Source organism: Pagrus major, chromosome 6 (assembly GCF_040436345.1).
Source record: "Pagrus major chromosome 6, Pma_NU_1.0".
In the NCBI taxonomy this organism is placed as follows: Eukaryota; Metazoa; Chordata; class Actinopteri; order Spariformes; family Sparidae; genus Pagrus; species Pagrus major.
The window spans coordinates 27346665-27367013 of NC_133220.1; the positions used below are offsets into that span (position 1 = coordinate 27346665).

The 20349-nt window shown below is 40.6% G+C and overlaps 1 protein-coding gene across 3 annotated transcripts; it reads left to right on the plus strand.

Annotated features, from left to right (window-relative positions):
- The first annotated feature begins 229 nt into the window (after positions 1–229).
- Positions 230–20089, plus strand: LOC140998339 (monocarboxylate transporter 2-like). Of its 3 annotated transcripts, none has more exons than XM_073468603.1 (5): positions 230–322; positions 1292–1512; positions 7309–7452; positions 9928–10743; positions 16942–20089. In XM_073468603.1, the coding sequence occupies exons 1-5, from the start codon at positions 252–254 to the stop codon at positions 17220–17222; spliced, it is 1533 nt and encodes a 510-aa protein (XP_073324704.1). In that variant the 5' UTR covers positions 230–251; the 3' UTR covers positions 17223–20089. The 3 variants fall into 3 exon arrangements, with proteins under 3 accessions (XP_073324704.1, XP_073324705.1, XP_073324706.1); XM_073468604.1 differs by having other exon boundaries at positions 278–367; XM_073468605.1 differs by lacking the exon at positions 230–322 and adding an exon at positions 390–614.
- Positions 20090–20349: the final 260 nt, after the last annotated feature.

Genomic DNA, 20349 nt, shown 5'->3' on the forward strand with positions numbered 1-20349 from the left:
ATACTTTTTGAACAGGTGAGCTGCATTAGTCATAGCATCATTATTAGGCAGATTAGACGACAGGCTTGATACTGCAGGTAAGACTGCTGTAATTCAGCTGGGATTTGGGACTTGCACCAAATGACTTGAGTGACATGTGTGCAGGTCAGATCCACTGTACACTGCCTCAGAGCTATGTGTGATGATGAAACAGTGCCACAGACAGTAGTGTGATCTGTAGGCAGCTAATGAGCCCGAAACCAGCCCAAACTATGAGGAAACCCCCCCAGGCACCGGGGCGGCACGTGACCAGCCGTCACAGACAGCAGCAGGCTGAAACTCAGTAAGTTAGTAGAGACACACGGGCTGAGCAGGCGCTCCTCCAAAGGTACGGTACACTGACACTTTCTACTGTATATCTACCAGCTTATCTGTCTTTTACTGCGCTCAAGTTACAGGTCCAACACCGCAGTTACGTCGCATCATTGTTGTCGGTTGTTGTCCACGTGTTTCGGCCCGTCTCTGTCTTTCTTTCATTCAAAACGTTTCTACATTTGTAAACCATTGAACGTCTCACGACACTAGTCCTGGATAAAAGCTGCATTTAGGATTCAGAAACGAGAACAAAAAGGCGGGTAAGTTCGCATCTCTCTCTGGAGTTACATGTTGTAGTTGTACTCGTGAGTGGAGTCAGATACACGACACAACAGATGCTACAGTACATTGTCTCTCTGGCTGACTGCTCAACACATAAAGCCGAGTCCTCACCTGTTCACACTGTTCACAGACTCATGTGACACCTGTGTTAACACTGTTAGCATCATTAATGATACACACTGCCACGTGCTCACTTGTATCAGCCGTTAGGGGATGAATCATACTAAAGTTTTATTTAAAGGCACAGTGACTCATCTATGACCATAACATTACCTGTAGATTCACATTGAGTACATATATAACCGAACAGCTTGATTTAATGATGATACATCACCATTATGAAATTGTTGCTAGCTCAGTTAGCATATTTTTATATTAAAACACATGACTTATGTAAACAAACCTTTCTCAGCGTCAGAAAACATTAAAACTTTGATGCTGTTGTGATATTGTCACTAGAACTGTGGGAGCAATATGTTGAGTCTTTTATTTTGAAATCTGGCCACTTATTTCCTGACATTAATAAGTTTGCAGATATGACTTATGACTCCATGCTGTATAATCAAGCATTTTAATATGTATTTAATCAGCTTGTATAATATGTTGTTTTGATAACGCAGTGTCATCGTGTATGTTTTTTCCGCTCTCTGAACAGGAAGATGTCCCCGGCTCCAGCAGATGAGTTGGGCTTCAAGCCCCTGGACGGTGGTTGGGGCTGGGTTGTGGTGTTCGGGGCCCACATCTCCATCGGATTTGCCTACTCCACGCCCAAAGTCCTCTCCATTTTCTTCAAAGAGATTCAAGAAGACTTGGGGGCCAGCTTCAGTGAAATAGCATTGATTTCCTCTATCATGCTAGCTGCCATGTATGCAGGCGGTGAGTTGATTCGATTAGCATGTGCTGCATCAACAAATTGGCACCATCGGATATTTTACAGATCACTTGCTTTACACTATTAGGCTAACCTTTGAGTTACCTTCGTTCTTGTATGTGTATACTGCTTGGTAATACACTTGTCTAGAAAATGTGGCTCTTTCGTCTCTCAGTATATTTCAGTATACATATTGCTTTGTGCGTCCTTTTGTTAAGCAAGTTTTTATAGCTGTAGTGCAGGCAAAGCTTCTTTTGTTTCTCATTTCCATGATGGTGATTACGCTCAGTGTCAGTACTGTAAGTTATCGACCTTGGAAAAAGTAATTTGACTATTAAAACCCTCCCTCGTCTTTGACACTCACTCTAAAACTCCCTCCCTTCACAATTTCTGGAATATGGCATGCTTTTTATTTTAGGTCCTATTCAGACCCAGTTCAGTTTGTAGTTACCTATCCAGTGAAGCAAGCAGAATCTATAGATTACCTGTGGAGTGTTACACCTCTCTTAGCCCCCTGGTTCCTGTTTTGTTTATGTGGTGCACAAGGACGCGTGCACACATTCTTGCATCACACAGTTCCACTGATCAACAGTGATATGTTGCAAGGCACCAGCAAAGGCAAATAATAATGAGACTGGAAGCTAGTAAACAGGGATGTAAACCATGCTGGATTTAAAAAATACTTACAAAAAAATCAATTTTGGAAATTATTTTTTGAGGAAGGCAATGTGCTCCACACACTAAGACTGCATGCAAACATAAGTTTGTTTACAAGACAGCTCCACAGGGCCCCTTAAGACCTCATCTGCCTTTTGCCAAGAGAAAACTGAACATGAGAAAAGTGAGATATTAGTAAGAGACACAGCGGTATAGAGACTGACTGCAGCTTTTGCTATGGAGTCTACTACACACATCACACAGCAATGACTAGCTTGTTGTTCAGTGCTGCCAGGGCCTCATTTATGCAGCATTTGTATTTATTTAAATTTTTTTTAACCGATTTTCCCCACAAGTGCAATGATATTTAGTATCCATACTTGCAAAATGTGTTGCATTTACTTATACAGCAATAAGTTGTTCAGTACAGTTCATAGTGAATGAGTCCTGTTGAGGTGTGCACAGCTCGAAATACTGCATCTGTCAAGTAATGGAAAAAAGATTCAGAGTCTAGTGCGCAGAGTCCTTCAGAGTAATTTGAAAGGGCTCACTAACTATAAATAATAAGTATTTCATTTGTATTAGTTTTTATTGCTGTTGTCTTTTTCTGACTACGTCAAACATTCATATAGACAATAGTTCATGGGAAGGAAGAAGAAAATAATCACCAAAAATAATACCTACATATGTGCAAGTTGCTTAAACATTGTGAAAATGATTTGTACTGATCAGGACATTTTACACTTGAAACCTGTTTTCTCTGCTGGACAAACTATGTAACAGTATCACTGTTTCTAAGCTACCTCGAACGTATCTTTAGCATTGCTGTGCTACAATGTCTCGTCATCCATGTGAAGCAGAGCTGTTTGTAATTCAGTGAGATATGAGGTCACATGCCTTCAGGCAATCAGAGGTTCTGTAGTCATCACCTCTAAATCAATACTCTTTACACGACTAAAGAGCACATTTGTATTGGCCCACATATAATAGCCTGCAGGTTAACCAGACTGAGCTCTTTTTTTTCTTTCTCTTTTTGGATTGTGTTTTGTTCCCTGAGGGCTCTGACTCACCAAGTTCACCTCGAAGTACTAGCACCGATAATGGGCTCCTGATCAAACACTTTTTAGATTGCCTTACATCTTCTGTTAGCCTAAAAGTTACACGTGAACAACCCACAAAGACTACAGCTAGCAGCCAGCGGACTGCAGATGCGCATGCCAGCATGATGCCAGGGGGCAAAAGTAAATCTCACTGTTATAGCCAATGAAAGAAAGTTATTTGCCGTCTGTCGTCTCTGCAAAGAAAACAGCGGTTGTGCTGTTTACTTATTTGGGCCAGATAGATAATTGATAAATTGACCTCACATGAGTTACTGCACCCACTGAAATAGTTTAAGACTTCCTAATAAGAGGAAGGATGTTAGCCTGTAGTACTCACCTGACTTTAATATAATTATTCACACTGACACTGTTAATTCTGAGTCATTTATGAGTAGTGCCACGGTTTCCTTTTTCAATATTCAGATTCAACACAAAGGCACACATAGGATGTGTGTAAGTATTTTGATGTTAAAGGACCAGAGATCCTAGAGAAAGAGTTTTGCCAAGATGAAAACAAGATTTCCCTTTTTACAGCAACACTGCTAATGACTGTGCAATGTGTGTAACTACACTGCCAATGGCTTTTGACCCTCCTTGGCCAAACAATGCCTGCTAGTACTCACTCTTCAAGGATTTAAAATGTCCACGAACTGTGATTAGCTAAACCAAACAATGATAGTATATTTAATAGCTTCTTATTAAGAGGAGGTAAAACTCTTCACTGTTTTAAAAAAAAATTAAGTAAGAAAAAAAAAAGTTATTTCAGAAAAGGTTGTAAATTTAAACCTAATTTCATGCTATACACATGTTTCTTTCATCTTCCTCCTCGTGTTGATCATCTTGTGACCATATAAGTCTTGTGACGCCTTCAGGCTGGGCCCCGACAGACAGCAGCTCTCTATTTGTCACAGCCTCTTCATTCATATGAATGTGGCTCCTCCATTAAACCAGCTAGCTTTGGCTTGTCCTGGTCCGAGAATCCTGAAATGACTTCTCTCCTCTGTGTGTTAGGTCTTGTTTCACACACTGTTTGGAGTACTTTGAAAAACTCATTAGACGACACAAAATGTGACAAAATAAACGTCTCATGGAGGCCCCGCGTGCATTTATCAGGAGCCGTTTTCAAGGTTACAGGACAACGGGCCGTGCGACTCACCTGGACTCGACTCAGAGAGGCCTAACTGGTGAAATATTCCCCTCCACTGTGGCTCAGGCACAGGGCTTTATCATATTGTCCTTGGCAAGGCTTCAGCAATGTCACCCAGTGGAGGAGAGAGACAGGGGGAATATATCAGAGGAAGGTTCAGCACTCTGGGGTCTGACACCAGGTCCCCATGGGAGAGACGTGACAGCCTTTTTCAGAGAACCTCTGACTCAAGGAGTCCGAATGATGAAGTTATAATGGAAGTAGAAATGTTGGTGGTGCGGGAGATGCCCTATTGTGACACAGCTACAGAGAGAGAGATGATCTATCATTGACCCCCGCAGGCACCTGGTTAACTGTATAAACAGCAGGATGGATATTTTTATTCCATGTAGTGTAGTTACAGTGGTACAGCAGACGGGACAATTCAATACAGCTGAGTGTGGAGTGACAAAGAAAGAAAACCTCATTGTGATCCAGTTTTACACATTTTGCATGTAAATGTGTACATGTGTATTAAAATTAATGTTTTTTTTTTTAGTTTACTGTTCATGAGATAACCACGGATGAGTTTTTATAGGGATATTTAAAATCTCGGTTGTGATATCAGCGCATGGCTCAGTCAGTGAGTCCTGTTCTCAGAGATCTGCCAGCAAGTTGGCAGCTTGTCAGACTGAAGTAAGGCGAAGAAAAAGCTAAGGAGCTGCGTCATTCACTGATTAATTGTCTAGAAAGTTAGGATTTACTGTTTTTCCCTCATGTTTCACAATTCTCCAAATAAACAATTTGATCAGACTTACGATTCTAAGGTCACACTTTTCGTTCATTACTCACGGATTTATTATTAGATTATTGCAATCAATAATCCCCAAAATAAAGATTCCAGAGTTTAACAATTCAGCACTAAACAACAGAAGATAGAAATTCAGTTCGTTACAAAGGTCGATATCACCGATAAATTAAAAACTCATTCCAATCTAGTTTTGATTCAGAAACAAAATCGTTACGCCCCCATATAATAGTAAACTGAAAATCATTTTTTAGAAATTGCAGAAATTTGAAGACGTCATGCTGGGCTTCAGGAAATTATGTGTGAAATTAACTATTTTTTTGACATATTATAGACTGATAGATATTATAAACACTAAATGAATTGAGAAAATAATGAGGAGATTAATTAATTAATGAAAATAACAGTTATTTGCAGCTCTCTACCTTTTTATTTTAATTACAGCGTTTTTCTTGTGGAAAAATACCAGTTGGTTACTATGCACTATAGTTAGCTTATAAGTGATGTGGCATGCTAACAAACAGCAGTGTATATTGATGCACCCCAGTCGCCCTGAGGAAAAAACAAAGCATGGGACATTCATTTAAGGTGTTATGTTCTGTTGTTGATGGTCAGAACTGTGTTTAATGTGGTCTAACATGTTTGTGTTAGCTTGTCCAATGCACTACTGCTTCTGTTTGACCACCTGCTGCATGCTGGCTTGATGCTAAAGCCTTTAAAAAAGTCCATGTATTGATGTCACCACTCGGACTGGAAAACAAACGGCAGTCATTCCCTACTCCCAAAAGCAGACAGCTTGTTATTGATTCAAACGGCACTTATATTTAAGCAATAGCTCAAATTCCATGACGCGTAATCTTAAAAGAGTTGGATTTAGTGATTACCCAAACTCTGCAGTGTTTTAGCGTCTTTTAAGCACGTTGTTTTGATTTTACAGCTCGCAGCTTAACTGCTTCCTTCAGTGTCACAGCTTTTATAAGCCTTGTTTCAAGTTGCAGCGGGTATTGGTTTTCAGCAACGCTAACGTTAACGACTTGCTGGTGAACATAGGTGAGTATTTATCAGCAAAAAAACAGGTCTATATTTCTCAGGAGTTTGTGGAGATCAAAACAGAGCCATATGAAGAATGAATATTGGACTACTGTACTACTATTTGTCATGTAATCAGAATTATGACTCCGAATGAGCACTAATATTGTTCCAGTGTCTGCTGTATGTATGTATTTCAAATGTGTGTCATGTCTAGCTTGTTGTAGAGTTCAGCCAAAATGTAATAATTGCTGCATTAGTTGTTTCCTATTTGAAAAAAGGTTTTGAAGAAAAACATATTTAGATTTGATAATTGTTATGGGTAATCAAAAAATATATTGTACAAGTAACATATGAAAGTGATAAAACATCTAATTTAGACAATGTAAAGAATGTGGTCGTAACAATCAAAAATATAACGAGAACACACTCTTGTTAATACAGATTCACTTCAGGACAACACACTTTCCCTCTTAATATTCATTTTTTTTAATCATGTACTGAGAAATTAATTGTCAGCCATGGTAAACTGTTTCCAGTTATCACAATCCACACAGACGCCCTTCACATCACAGCCTCGAAAAGCTGCAGTATGTTTCAATAATCATGGCAGCCCATATATTAGTTTGATTGATGCTCGCCCCATTTTTCTATATGAATTGAGTAAAAATAAATATTCAACTGATTGGTCTTTATAGCACAGAGAAGTAACAAGTTTTCATTATGGCGTGCTGCAGAAGGACCGGTGGTGCAATGTCACTCTTTCAGGCAAGGTTATGAATGAAGGGAAGAGTGACAGCATATAAAAGGCTGTTTAATTGTTGATTGATCACAGAGTGCAGTATTTGACATTTTTAGGGGAGAGTGTAATGAGTCGCAAAGTTGCTTTGCAGTGGACGCAAAAGTGTGGCGTTCCATCACCTGCTGTGACGTCCTTTTGCCCTTGGTTTAGACCTAGAGTGGGAACTGGTGCAGCTGTGTGAACTGTTAATCACCACCAGTAGATAAGTTCATTACTAACTACTAACTGTTTGTATTGAAATGTAACATATGATCGTATTGAACTGCTTTCTCTTCACAGGACCAGTGAGCAGTGTGTTGGTCAAGCGCTATGGAAGCCGGCCAGTAGTCATGCTGGGCGGACTGATGTGTGGGGTGTCTATGGTAACTGCTTCCTTTGGGAACTCCATCATTTACCTCTACCTTTGCATCGGCATCATTGGAGGTAAAGTACTCAGATATTTTTTAATATAGCCCTTTCCAGTATCTTTTGACCCTGCTGCCTAATGAACTTTAGCCAGGTTGATGGAGTTTACATACCAGCCTCGGGGATCCTTGGACAATTAGTCAATCAGAACTGAAAACTAAGACAAAGTACCTGTGTTTGAAGAGAAGCCAGCTAATTTCATGATATGGATTCCAGACTTGTTTACCTCTTTACTTACCATTCCCATCAGCCCTTGTTAAGCACCTCTGAAGTAGTGAAAGTCAGCATCTCCTCACATCCCTTCAGAATCTCTGGGTTGCCAAATCTTCTTCCCTTGACTGGGCTGTTGTGCTGTTTGTCGGGGCCCAGGGCATCTGCCCCAGCTCCTAGGGTGCAGTTAGAGCACCAAGGGGACCAGGACCCGGACGGTAATTAAGACAGAGCCGTCCCTGATCCCAGAGAGCATGGTCTTCCGTGGCCCTCTGTACTCTCCCGTAGGCTCCCATCACTGTCGTCACATGGGGGCTCCCTGTAACCCTGCGAGGCTCATTACCCTGCCAAGGACTGCTGTGAAGGATTAATCGGCCCAGCAAGTGGCTGGGGCATGTGTGTGCCCTGCTCTGCTCCCCTGTGCCCTGGTATGCTGACACATAGGCATTGGGCAGTTTCACCCAGCTGACATACAGACATATATACAAATGCACGCATATATGCAAAAAGATAACCATTTAGTTGGAAAACATCCCAGCCTCGGTGAGTTTCTTTAAGTAAGTTCTCATCCTTGTATATACATCTGCTAGCCAAGATGTCACATTTAACTGATTTGACTTTTTTGTGTCTTTTTTTAGTGATGAACAGTCAAGATCAGTCTTAATGTCATAACACAAGGTTGCAGTAAAGCAGTTGTGAGGCATAGAGGATATCCAAGAAAAGATTAATGGTTTTGATTATGTGGGACAAGAAAGATGTTCAAGTAAAAAACGAATGTGCTTTGACTGTTTTAAAGAAAGAAAATTTGTAACAGTGACAGAAGCCATTTAAAATGGTGGAAAAACTGCACAGCTAAAGTGTCAGCTTGCAGAGATCCAACATGTTTATCCAATGGGCGGTGAATTATCGGGCAGTTTCATCATTTTATTATAAACGCAGAACCCCAGGGTGCAAATCCCAGGTGATGGTACCTCTGACTTGGCCGTCTGTCGTTAACACAATTGACTGTTGGTGGGAAGCCAGTGAAGGATCATTGTCATTTCACCATAGAGTCCTACTGGTTAGGGCACCTGCCTAGAAGGGGATGGATGGCGTGCGTTTTCATACCTCACCAGGTCAGTGGTGGAGTTGACAGTGAGGAGATTGTGAGAAAACATGCACAGTAAAATGCACAATAAAAAACAGTTGACGGTTCCAAAGAAAACGGAAAAGCTGAGCAAAACTTTGAGTTGTGTGTTGTGGTGCCATGCATCAGTTTACCCAAGATTCAAATGTGCCTGTGGCCATAGTTCATGGGAAAAGATAAGTTGCTGTAGTTTATGATGTCCACATGTCTACATCAACGTGTGAACAATCAGGGGTCGCACCTGTTAGTTGCATTGATATTTTTGATGGACTTTGCACCATGTGTTGATAATCACCCATTCCAGAAAAGACATGGAATAAGGTTTAACAACAGTGGAGCATTCCTTTTTTTTAACTAGCGTAAATTAAACCAAAATGTCAAATTAAGTTAACATACGTTTACCTAAAGCTAATTTGGTAAAAAAAAAAAAAAAAAAATCCATTTCACTTTTTAACATGTACTTATATTTGTGTTTATTTGTCTTGACTCTCAAAAATAAGATGTCGAGCTCACAGTGTCAGTGCTCGCTGTGACTTGTTATGCAATCCTTACATCTAAAAGCAATTCAGCCACTTACTAGTTACTTATTAGCCACATTTTTGTGGATCAAAACATGTTGAATTTCTGTTTTCAAATGCACTGTGTATGGATAGGGATACAGAACACATGAAAGTCACCTTTTTGAATATAAATATGGTTATCGTCTTTTTGGACCTGATTTATATTGTGGGTGTACATTTAGATATTCACAAAAGAACAAAAACCTTTTTCCCTAAGATATCATGGAAACAGAAAAGACAATTAAATTGACTTTGTGAAGAGAACATTTAGCACCCTAACTACCTACCTGTAGCTCTTCATCTTCATGGAAAACAAGGTGCTGTTTAATTGAATTTTGGGTAAAAAGGCAAGTGAGTAAATGTATTACCCAGGCTCTCTAATTTGTTTCTACTTAAATGGAGAAATTATATCTGAAATAATTCCAGCATTCTGTAATGAGATTTTAGCAGCAAAAGTGAAATGAGATGGAACCTTAATGAGCACCAAGCAGAATCAGTCTTGATTTAATTAGTACCCTTTGGAGTTCAGGTTCAGAAAGGATGGCTTACTGAGGATTTCTGCAACATGACAGTGTTTTTTTTCCTGTCTGTACACAGGTTGTGGACTCTCCTTAAACCTCAACGCCTCTCTCACCATCATCAGCAAATACTTCCTGGCCAGGCGTCCTTTAGCCAATGGACTAGCCATGGCCGGGAGTCCAGTGTTTCTATGTTTCGTGGCCCCTCTGAACCAATATTTACTGGTCAAGTTTGGCTGGAGAGGAAGTCTCCTTATCCTCGGCGGTCTCATGCTCAATTGTTGTGTAGCTGGGGCCTTGATGAGACCTGTTGTTCCACCTTCTAAACCATCTGCTTGTACACTGCAGAAGAAGGTGGAGGAACAGCCAAATGACTGCAACACAAAGCTAAAAAGAAGCTGGATGAAGAATGCTAAGAAGTTCTTGGATGTGTCCTTCTTCAAAGATAGAGGCTTCGTCATTTACCTCATTGGGAGCGTGATGTTCATCTTCGGTGCATATGCGCCCATTGTGTTCCTGCCGGCCTACGCTATTAACCAAGGTGTAGAGGAGTATTCTGCAGCCTATCTGCTGTCTATTATGGGCTTTGTGGACATGTTTGTTCGACCAGGCACAGGCCTGGTTGCCAACAGCAAGTGGATCAGGCCCAGAATCCAGTATTTCTTCAGCTTTGCCGTGGCTTTCAACGGCACATGCCACCTGCTGTGCCCACTGATGAAGAGCTACGCCCTCCTGGTGGTCTACGCAGTGTTTTTTGGCGTGAGTTTCGGCATGGTCTTCGCCCTGATATTTGAATGTCTGATGGACCTGATGGGAAATCAACGATTCCCAAGTGCCGTTGGACTGGTCACCATCCTCGAGTGCTTCCCCATGCTACTGGGACCACCCGCTGCAGGTAACTGTACACACTATACATCGACAGACATGACATAATCACTATGACTCACTGAACAGAACAGAACAAGAGCTCTCAGAAAAACCATGTTTATCTCAGTTGTTGACTCAAATAAGCCAGGCAGAGGCACAAGTATTTACTTTCAGCTCACTTTAGATTGGTTTTCTGCAACTGAAGGGCTGAGAGGAAGTGAATAATGTACACATACAAACACACTTGGAAAGAACTCTGTTGTTACAGAAGAAATAAATAGCCAGTTTGGAGCGAGCTCCTTTGCAAACAATAAAGCAAACTGAATTACAGCAATGAGAAATTCTTTCTGTTTCTCATTGTGTGTTTATCTCAGTCACAGTAATGTGCCGAGCATTATGTTGCAGTGGAGTTCAGTTGCCCGCTGGGCTGTCATTACTTTGAGACGGAGCAGGATTATCAGTGGTTAGTAGCAGTGTTTGGGGTGCATGAGTGGTCCACGAATAAAGTAGTGATTGGTCACAGTAATTTAATGCTGTAAAGAAGCTGGCTATATTAGCTGCTCTGGCTTGTCAGGATGTCTACTGTAGGATTTGGCCTCCATACAAATGATGGAACACAAAGCAAGGAAGCCGAGGTTTGTGTGTTTACATTGACTACATTAGTACTGTACTGCTACACTGTGATACCACAACAGCCACAGAATCACATTTCCTCAAGTAAATAAAAGCAAACTGTTAAAGTTTAAGGTGTTCACTGGTTTTGTGATGTAGATAAGACCGTGGCTGCAGAAACTAGACTTTCTGAAAGTTTAAGATTCTCCTTAAAGGTGCAATATGTAAGAACCTCTGGAGTTGTTCTGATTCCGATACCAGTATTGGAAATGCTGCCGATACTGACGAAAATGCATGGATCGGTATCAGTGAGTACGTGTGTCTATGTACAGATCCGATACCACGTAATTTAGAAACGGGACCCTGCTACTTCCCAGTTGGCTCCGTCAGCTCTGCTTAACGTTACACACCAGAAATCAATTCTTCTTCGCTGCTCTAAAAGCCAACACAGGAAGTTACCCTGTGCTGCCCCTGGCAACTACTGTTTTTAGAGCGGCGAAGAAGAAGTTGATTTAATGAGACAGTGAGGGAACACATTTCATGTAGGCTGATGCTCTGAGCTCCAGTCTGGACCACTGGCTACATGGCTAACTGAGCTAACTAGCAAATAGCAGCTTCAGCTAGCGGCAATTAACTTTTCTCTGGTGATATGATCACCCCCTATCAGTTTGGAGTAAGAATTCCACATGTTGCCAATTCTTACATATAGCACCTTTTTTTAAGTACTGTGAGGCCATGAGAGTGAATAGATCTTAGGAACCTTTATTAATAAAGCTTTGTTCTGTCTGCATGATCCAATCAGGACTCTGGCCTCAGCCAAAATGTTTTGAAAGCACAAATAAAGAGGCAAAGCTGTAGCCTCATGCAAATCTCTGAACAGCACCCCACATTAGCTGACCAGTAACAGGTTTTTCCTGCACCTTACCTTGTCAACGAGCCAACAAACAAACATTCGCAGGGCAAAAGTGCACTGTGAATGTCAGTTTGTGGGCTACGTTGCTAATTAGCTGCTCAGTAGGAGCACATTAAACAGCATGTAAACAGACCGGTAAATGTCACTTCAGTCCCGTTGGATGCTGCTGTGGTCCTTACTCCTGAATACTACCAACAACATGCTATCTGACCAGGATATGTAGGCTACAGCAAAGTTTTTTTTACTGCGTCTCTCTCTCATTCACCATGGTGAAGCATTTCTAATATTTCCCTTAAGACCTTTTTTCATCCTGTGATTTAATAAAAAAAACTATCAACATGACATTTGTGGACATAACTGAGATGAACATCGAATATAATGATATCCTTTGAAAGCGAAAGTCACCCTGAATCCAAAAATATGCATCTGTGTGTTCAGGTCTGACTGAAATGTCACTGTTAGAAGAAGTGGGGAATTTTTACACAAACTGCAGCAAACAGGCGCTCAAGGTTTTAATGTAGGCTGCTGTAATTGGCTCTGTGAGTTGTGTTGTGGCAGCTGTTGCTGCTCCAAATGCTGTGGTCAAACTAACATCACTCTCTTCTGAGGCAGTAGCATGCACCTGTCACGTTCACTTCAGCCAATATGACCTCTTTCAGACCGAATCTGCATGAATGATCAAAACGTCAATGGGATGTAAAGTTATGTTATATTAGAGCAGCATGTTAGTAAAAACCTTTCTGAGATATACTTTCAGTCTAGAGGAATGTAAATGGCTCTGAACAATCCCAGATAGTTCCCCAGTTCATCTTACCATGATGAGATCTTTGGCCCCTCAAATACTTCTGTAGTTAAATATTTAGTCTTCGGTGGATCGTATGAGAAATGAAGACATTGATAATTCATAAGGGAAATGACCCTCTTTAATATACATTGTTGGTGAGGATTTATGTAATGGGTCAGACTCACTTTATTCATTTTTCAACAACAAAAACCCACAAGAAGAATAATTCTGCTTTTGCCTAACAGCCTATCAATTAGAAGTAAAGGCCCTTTTCATCTGATGATTTATGACTTCAGCATTCTTCTGTGATTGAAGTGTTGGGCAGCGACCTTCATGGTCTAAATAACTGTGTAATCTAAAGGATATTGTTTCCCCTCTCTTCCTCCTCGCCAGTTTCAATATTAGGGCACTTGTGAAAAGCCCACTATAAAACATTCTTCTCTTGATTCAGTAAAAACAGAGAACATTAATGACGTACTGACTCTCTACAAAAGGAAAATGGTTTTCAAGCAACAAAATAACTGTCAGTTGAGGCCTTGTTGTTGGAGTCTGTTGGATGCTGTTGGATTTGATGATCAACGTGTGGACAGTAATTTGAAAAAACTGTTAAGTTAAGACAGGTCAACTTAAGAGCTGGAACAATTGGTTGATTCATCAGTCGATCGATAGAAAAATAATCAGCAACCTTCACTTTGTTGATCAATTTATTAATTTTGTTCACTTGAGAAATCCTTTGTTCCAGCTTCTCAATTATAAGCAGATTGTTTCAGTTTTATATCACTGTAAACTGAAGCTTTTAGACTGTTGGTCGGACAGTTTCAGACGATTTTAAACACAAATGTGTCCCAGAGGGCTCCGTAAACGTACTTTTGAAACATTTATCTATCTTTAGATCCACTGTTTGAAAATATTTTCACTAGTTGCAATAAAAGATTAACTTCAGCTGATTGTTCTCAAGATGTTCTGTCACTGACACTTAAGTGACAAGCATTGTTGGACATAGTCAAATTACTTTATGTCAAATGATAGTCAAATGTGTCCCACAGGAGGATGTGAAGTGTGCTGCACACTAATTGGTCAACTGACAGGCTTCCTTTACTCAAACATTTTTGTCAATTATCACACAGTGACTCTGTGTGATAATTGACCTGTTGCTGTAGCTGCTGCAGTTATTAATGTTGACCGACTGAGCTGGATGGCATATTACAAAAAAAAGAGAGAAAAAAAAAGAGGGAAAATTCTACTCAACTACATGCCGATGGAAAGTCTGGTAAAGTTTTGTAGTCCACAAAACATTTCTGGAGCTTCACAGCAAAACAGTGTTGCAGCATTCTCCTAAACAGCTGAAGTTGATGGGGACTTTTTTTAAAGCGTTAAAAATAAAACCACTCGTTCAGTGTAGCTCAAGTCTCCAGAAGCCCTCAGATCTTAAACTGATTTGAAAAGATGTTATTTTCACCCACGATGCACAGTCAAGCTCATGCACCCACTTCAGATGGGGTGCGTTCTAATGCTGTTAGCCTGGCAGCTATAGTGAAGATTTCAGCTTTAAAATGGGTATAAGTAACGTCTCTTCAAATCATTTTGGGATCTCGGGTGTTGGATAATACCTTTTTTTTTTTTCCTCTTTTTTTTTAACCATTTGTTCAGGAGAATGCTGCAACTCTTTTTTGCTGTAAAGCTCCAGAAATGTTTTGTGGACTATTAAACTTCAGCCAACTTTCCAGCGGCTTGAGGGTGAGTGGATAATGACAGAATTGACATTTTGGGGTGAACTTATCCTTTAACTCTACTCGGCCCATGTGAGGAACTTGTCAGACAGTGTCCTCTTCAGTACGTGGACTTAATCAATGTTATGCAGTTTAAATCCGTCAAATATCACATAGAGTAACATTCTCAACGTTAACACCAGCGTGGTTAGTAATGTACTTTAAAAACTGTTAGACACAAAACAAACAATCAAAATGGTCAAAGCTCTTATTTATTGATCAGTTTGTGCACCAATCAATGTGCCAGCTTTCATCTTCACTCAGAGAGGCCTGCTCAGTGTCCTAGATAAATACACTGAGGACATGCAGTACTGTAGCTGCACATGACTCAATCAGCTGTGCATATCAGCACACTGACGAACTTCCTTTGAGTTTTAATGAGCTGAAAATTGATAGGCCCCCCCCCCAGTTTGTCTGGTGCGACCCTGTTCTGAGGCGCTCATTTAATAGGGTAAATAAGTGCCTCCCTGCACGTCTAATGTTCTCCTCCAGAGGGCACAATCGTCATATCTCCCCCGACTAGTCTGCTTGTTACTGCTCCCCCAAACCTCCGGGTCAATCCAATTAGGAGGAAGTGAGGTAAGTGGGTGTAATTAGCCTCTTGCTTTGGGTGTTTAATGACGCTCAGTTCAAAACTCTCGTCATTGAAGTCCTGTACCTGGGCCATAATTAAGCTGTGAATACATTAAAATAAGAGGTGGCTATGCCAGATGGATGTAATTACCGCTCAGCCAATCAAGGGCTGTCTTAATGAGGGTGATGGTCATTTGGCGTGCACGCGGCAGATGAGTGCTATCAATCAGATGATGCAGGCGGCATCGAGACGGCTGATCCAAATGCAAAGTGACCCCTCCGAGTGCAGTACATGCACACACAAACATCATCATCATCATCATCATATCTGTTATAATTTGTGTACTTAAGGAGAGACCTACAAAGGAAACTGCCTTTTAATTTAATAGATTTTGATAAGATGCTGTAACAAGGTGCCTTAATGGAGCCCGCCAGTCACAGCCAAACATATCTGGAAAGTTGGAGGGAAAAAACTGAACCGGGTTGTCAGAAACACTCCCGAGTTAGTCACTGATGCTGAGTAAAAGAAATGTTTCTCTTCCCTTTACTGAATTTATTGAAAATTGGATCATTTAGGTGACTTTAAAGGTGCTCTGTGGAGGTTTTGAGCAGTATTTTTTGGCTTGATTCCTTGTTTTGTTCCCATGCACGAGGACGGATTTCACACATATTGCACTTATCTATAGGTAGCCAGAAAGCCTCAACAAAGGCAGGGAAGAAGAAAACAGCCAGGAAGTAAACATTGAGGGAGGTTTCAAAATTTTAAGAACAATTTGCCTTGCGTTCGTTTCATGAGGAAGGGAATGCATTGTAATGTTCGTTAGACCTCGAGGAGACGCGCAACGTGTTTTAGTTAAAATGGCTTAATGTAAACAAACTTTGTTTACAAGAAAACTCCACAGAGCACCTTTCAGAGAACACACTCCTCAAAATGATCCACATATTGAACCACTTTGTCATTGATTTTAATAAGGCTCTAAAATGGTATAAAGGGATTGTAATACTGCAACATGGACAGACAGATAGACATTCACCACCTACATGTTGAGACTGTGAGAGATAGCCACACTGGCCCATCGATCCATGTCTGGAGGCAGGAGGGGGGTTTGTGCGAGGTGCAGTTAAGACTCTGAAAAACCTGGAGGCTTAAATCTGATCTAAACTACATTTGTCACTTTTCTGCAGAATTGGCCTCGATATTTATGGCTCCGAGAATGGGCCTCTCCTCTGATTCGTTTCGGTAGCAACCGTCCAAATTGCCTTCCCAGAGATGCAGGGAGAGCCAGGAAGGGTGTAATGGCCCTCTGTCATTTCCGACATGGCTCTTCTCAGATTGGCGCGTGGTCACTTTCGCTCTCTTGCGCACACACACAAGCCAAATCTGAGTTTGGTCTTGCTCTTCACCTTCAAACTTGATTAGTGGTAGAATGAAGATACTATTCAGTGACATGTGTTTTGCTTGTGACGGTGTACAACACATACGAGTGCATTTTTGTTTATACAGACATAGGTGGTATAAAATGGGGAGAACTGACACTTGGTTTGAAATATCATAATTTCTTCTTCTCCACACAGGGTTCCTGGTGGACATCTCTCATGACTACAAGTACCTGTTCCTAATGTGCGGCTCAGTGATCACGACTGGCGGGGTCTTTCTCTTTATCATGAACATCTACAACTACCACATGCTGAAAAAAGAGAAGACGGCAAAGGACAGAGAGCAGAACGGTGGAGCCATGGCGGACCAGGTGGAGATGAAACGGACCCCTGAGGCAGAGATGGAACGAACTGAGCCTGAGGCTGAAGACGGAGCTCAGGGAGATGCATGTCCAGAGGACGTGGAGACACCAAATTAAGGCAATCGCGAACTACAGCTTTGTCACAAGCCAGGTTTCCATCCAGTGTAGTACAAACTTTTAGCAGAATTTCCAGAACTGATGTGCCTTTCCATCTACTACCATCATACAAATATTAGCAGTTGGTACATAAAGATAAACATCTGGTGGTGCCAGTCGGGTGACATTAAATCATTGCAGAAGAAAAGGGCACGATGAGATAAGGTAATTAAAAGGGCTCCTGTAAACATCACACTGTTGAAAACAGTGTAGAAATCTGTATGTCAATACAGCATTTGTTGGTTTCATGTAACAATTTAAGGAAGCGTCAGTGAAGGTTTAAAGGAGTGTTATGCTCATTTTCAGGTTCATAATTTTATTTTGGGTTACTTCTAGAATAGGTTTACATGCTCTAGTGTTCAAAAAACACATCAGTTTTGCTGAAGCACTGTATTCCCCCTCTGTCTAAAACACTCTTTTAGCTCCTGTCTCTTTAAGGTCCCCCCTCCCCAATACCCAGTCTCTTCTGATTGGTCAGCTCACACACACCTGAGCCAGCACCGCTCCTCGTGTCTCCGGTCGACTCCTCCGACTCCAACAGAAAAAGCACAATAGATCTCCTTAAAGTGACATGCTTCATGTACGTCCTGATTTGTCCGTTGAGTCGGTTTCCATTTCGCTTTCACGTTTTTGTTTATGCGCCAATGGAAGTGTGCTTAAAAACAGGTCGATGGAAACGCAGTTACAGTCATTGATTCATTCTGTCAAATCAAATCTGTCAACAATCATTTTGTTATCTAACTGTTACAATCCTGTCAGCATTTCTAATTCAATACAGTTTTTGTCAAATTCAGTCCACCAGCTGTCCATTCTGTGGGTGTGCTGGAAAAAAAGATTTGGTGTTCATACACTGTCTTGGCAGTGTATATAGGAAACGAACTGACTCAGACCGAGCCACACAACAGCCAATCAGAAACCAGGGAAGCTGACCTCTCACCTCTGCCATTTTTTTTCTCTGCTTTCGCTGGCTACTGAGTTTGAAACATCAAATATCAACAGTCTCTCTCCTGAATCGCTTACTCCAGCTTAAGTCATTTAACAAGCAAACAAAACTAAGAGCCTGCAGTAATGCCAGCAGCTCTGTAAGGACTGATGTATGGTAGAGCACACAACACTTCTGATGTGTGTCGACAGAAATTAAGAGCTGAATGATGTTTCCTAATTCTTTTATTTACTATATAAACAAAGTTGCATTAGTTACATTTTATCATTGACGTATAGATATTCTTCTAAGAGCTTGTCTTGTTACCCAACCACACTGCCCCTCCAAATAAGTCCCCAATAACAAAATTCTCCAGGTGAGCGTCATGAAAGGAAAGTGTTTCACCACACTTTTGTCTGTCGAGGCACACTTATCAAAAATGTTGAGCACTCTACCATAAATCAGGGTTAAGGCTGAACATGGTGCTGAACAAAGGTGCTTCAACCTAAATGCTATTGTTGGCATGTTAACATGCTCACAATGAGAATTTTAAACATGCTGATGGTAAGCTAATGTTTACAATGTGAACTATCTCAGTGCTGTATGTTTGCATGCTAACATTTGCTAATCATGGCTAATGGCTATGTCATTAGCATGCTCAATCAAAGTTGTACTTTGTATTCCACTGAAATCCTCAGATGTCAACTGCATAGTGGTGCTATTGAAGAAAAGTGATCACCAAAGTCAGTAGGATTCATTGTCTGGTCTCCATGAATGGGAACTTTGGTACAAATTCTTCCATTAGATGTTAAGATATTAAGGTAGATAGGTGACCACTTGGACCTGTTGGTCTTCCCAGAGGAAAAGTCAGACGATCATCAAAGTCATTAGGATTCACTCGCTGGAGACCGTGAATATGTTAACCAAATTTTGTGGCAATCTTACCACTGTATGGTTTAATATTTCACTTAGTGCTTGAAACATCAAATGGCAGCGCTAGAGGAAATGTCAGGGGATCATCAAAAAAAGTAGGCTTTATCCTCTTAGGATCATGAGTGTGACAGAAATTCTTCAGAGAGTGAATCTTCGTATCTTCCGTAATCGTCACCAACGTTCTCTCAAATAATCATGAATGTACAGATTTACTTCTTTGTTTGGTCATTCCTAACCATTCATTCCACACCAATCTAATATTACTGTGAAAACATGAATTGTTCTTGTAGTGATGCAATATTTTGCACTTGTAGTGTTTACATTATAAAAGTGACAATAGGTTTCGTACATGAAATACTGTAGCTGCCAGCAAAGCCTTGGAAGTCTAACACATGTAAGGAGATGATTTATCTCCTCTTTAGTTACTGTCTAGTCATTGTTAATAAGTACTAAAACCTGTAATGCACATAGAGTTGTCAGAAGTGTGATTTTATTTGATTGATTTATGATTATTCTCTAATCTGATACGGTAAATAACACTGTCTTTTAAAACTTTTATCAGTATTTAATTTTAACTTTCATGATAAACTACGATGTGGGATCCACAGTGATGTAGTTATGTTGTGTTGACATTTAACGGTGACATTTTGTTTTTTAGCAGTGAGAATGGATTTGCATGCACTATTAATTGTTTTGAGACTCTGTGTGTATTTGAGCGAGTGTGTTTTGTTGGAGTAACTGGAAAAAAAACAACTTTGTGACTGTTTATTAGAAATAATCCAAAATGTAGTTATTACAGGTGATGGCAGCTTTTTGAATTCTGTGTTAGAGAGAATTTAATAGAAGTTCCAGTTTACTAGTTTGGTTATTACACCTCTATTAGCATCTTATTGGCACATGTGGTGTACAACTTGCCATTGATACTATGGATAACACTATTTTGTCAATCGTAATAAAATTCCTGTGCATTTTATTGTGTTTTAATATGTTTTATAATAGATTTTTGTATATCTCAGAATGAATAGTCTGGTGTCATTTTCTGCATCACTTACAGTCCAGGACAGAAATAAGCAAGTTTCTGCATTCCACATTGAAGCAGCGAGGTAAATGACACTCGCACACAAGAGAAATGCCGTCAAATCAAGATCCACCATGCAGCTTCTCAGTGTTGGTGGTTGTGTCCAATTTTTCACGACAATTAGAAGACTCGGGAACAAGTTTGGAAATGTCAGC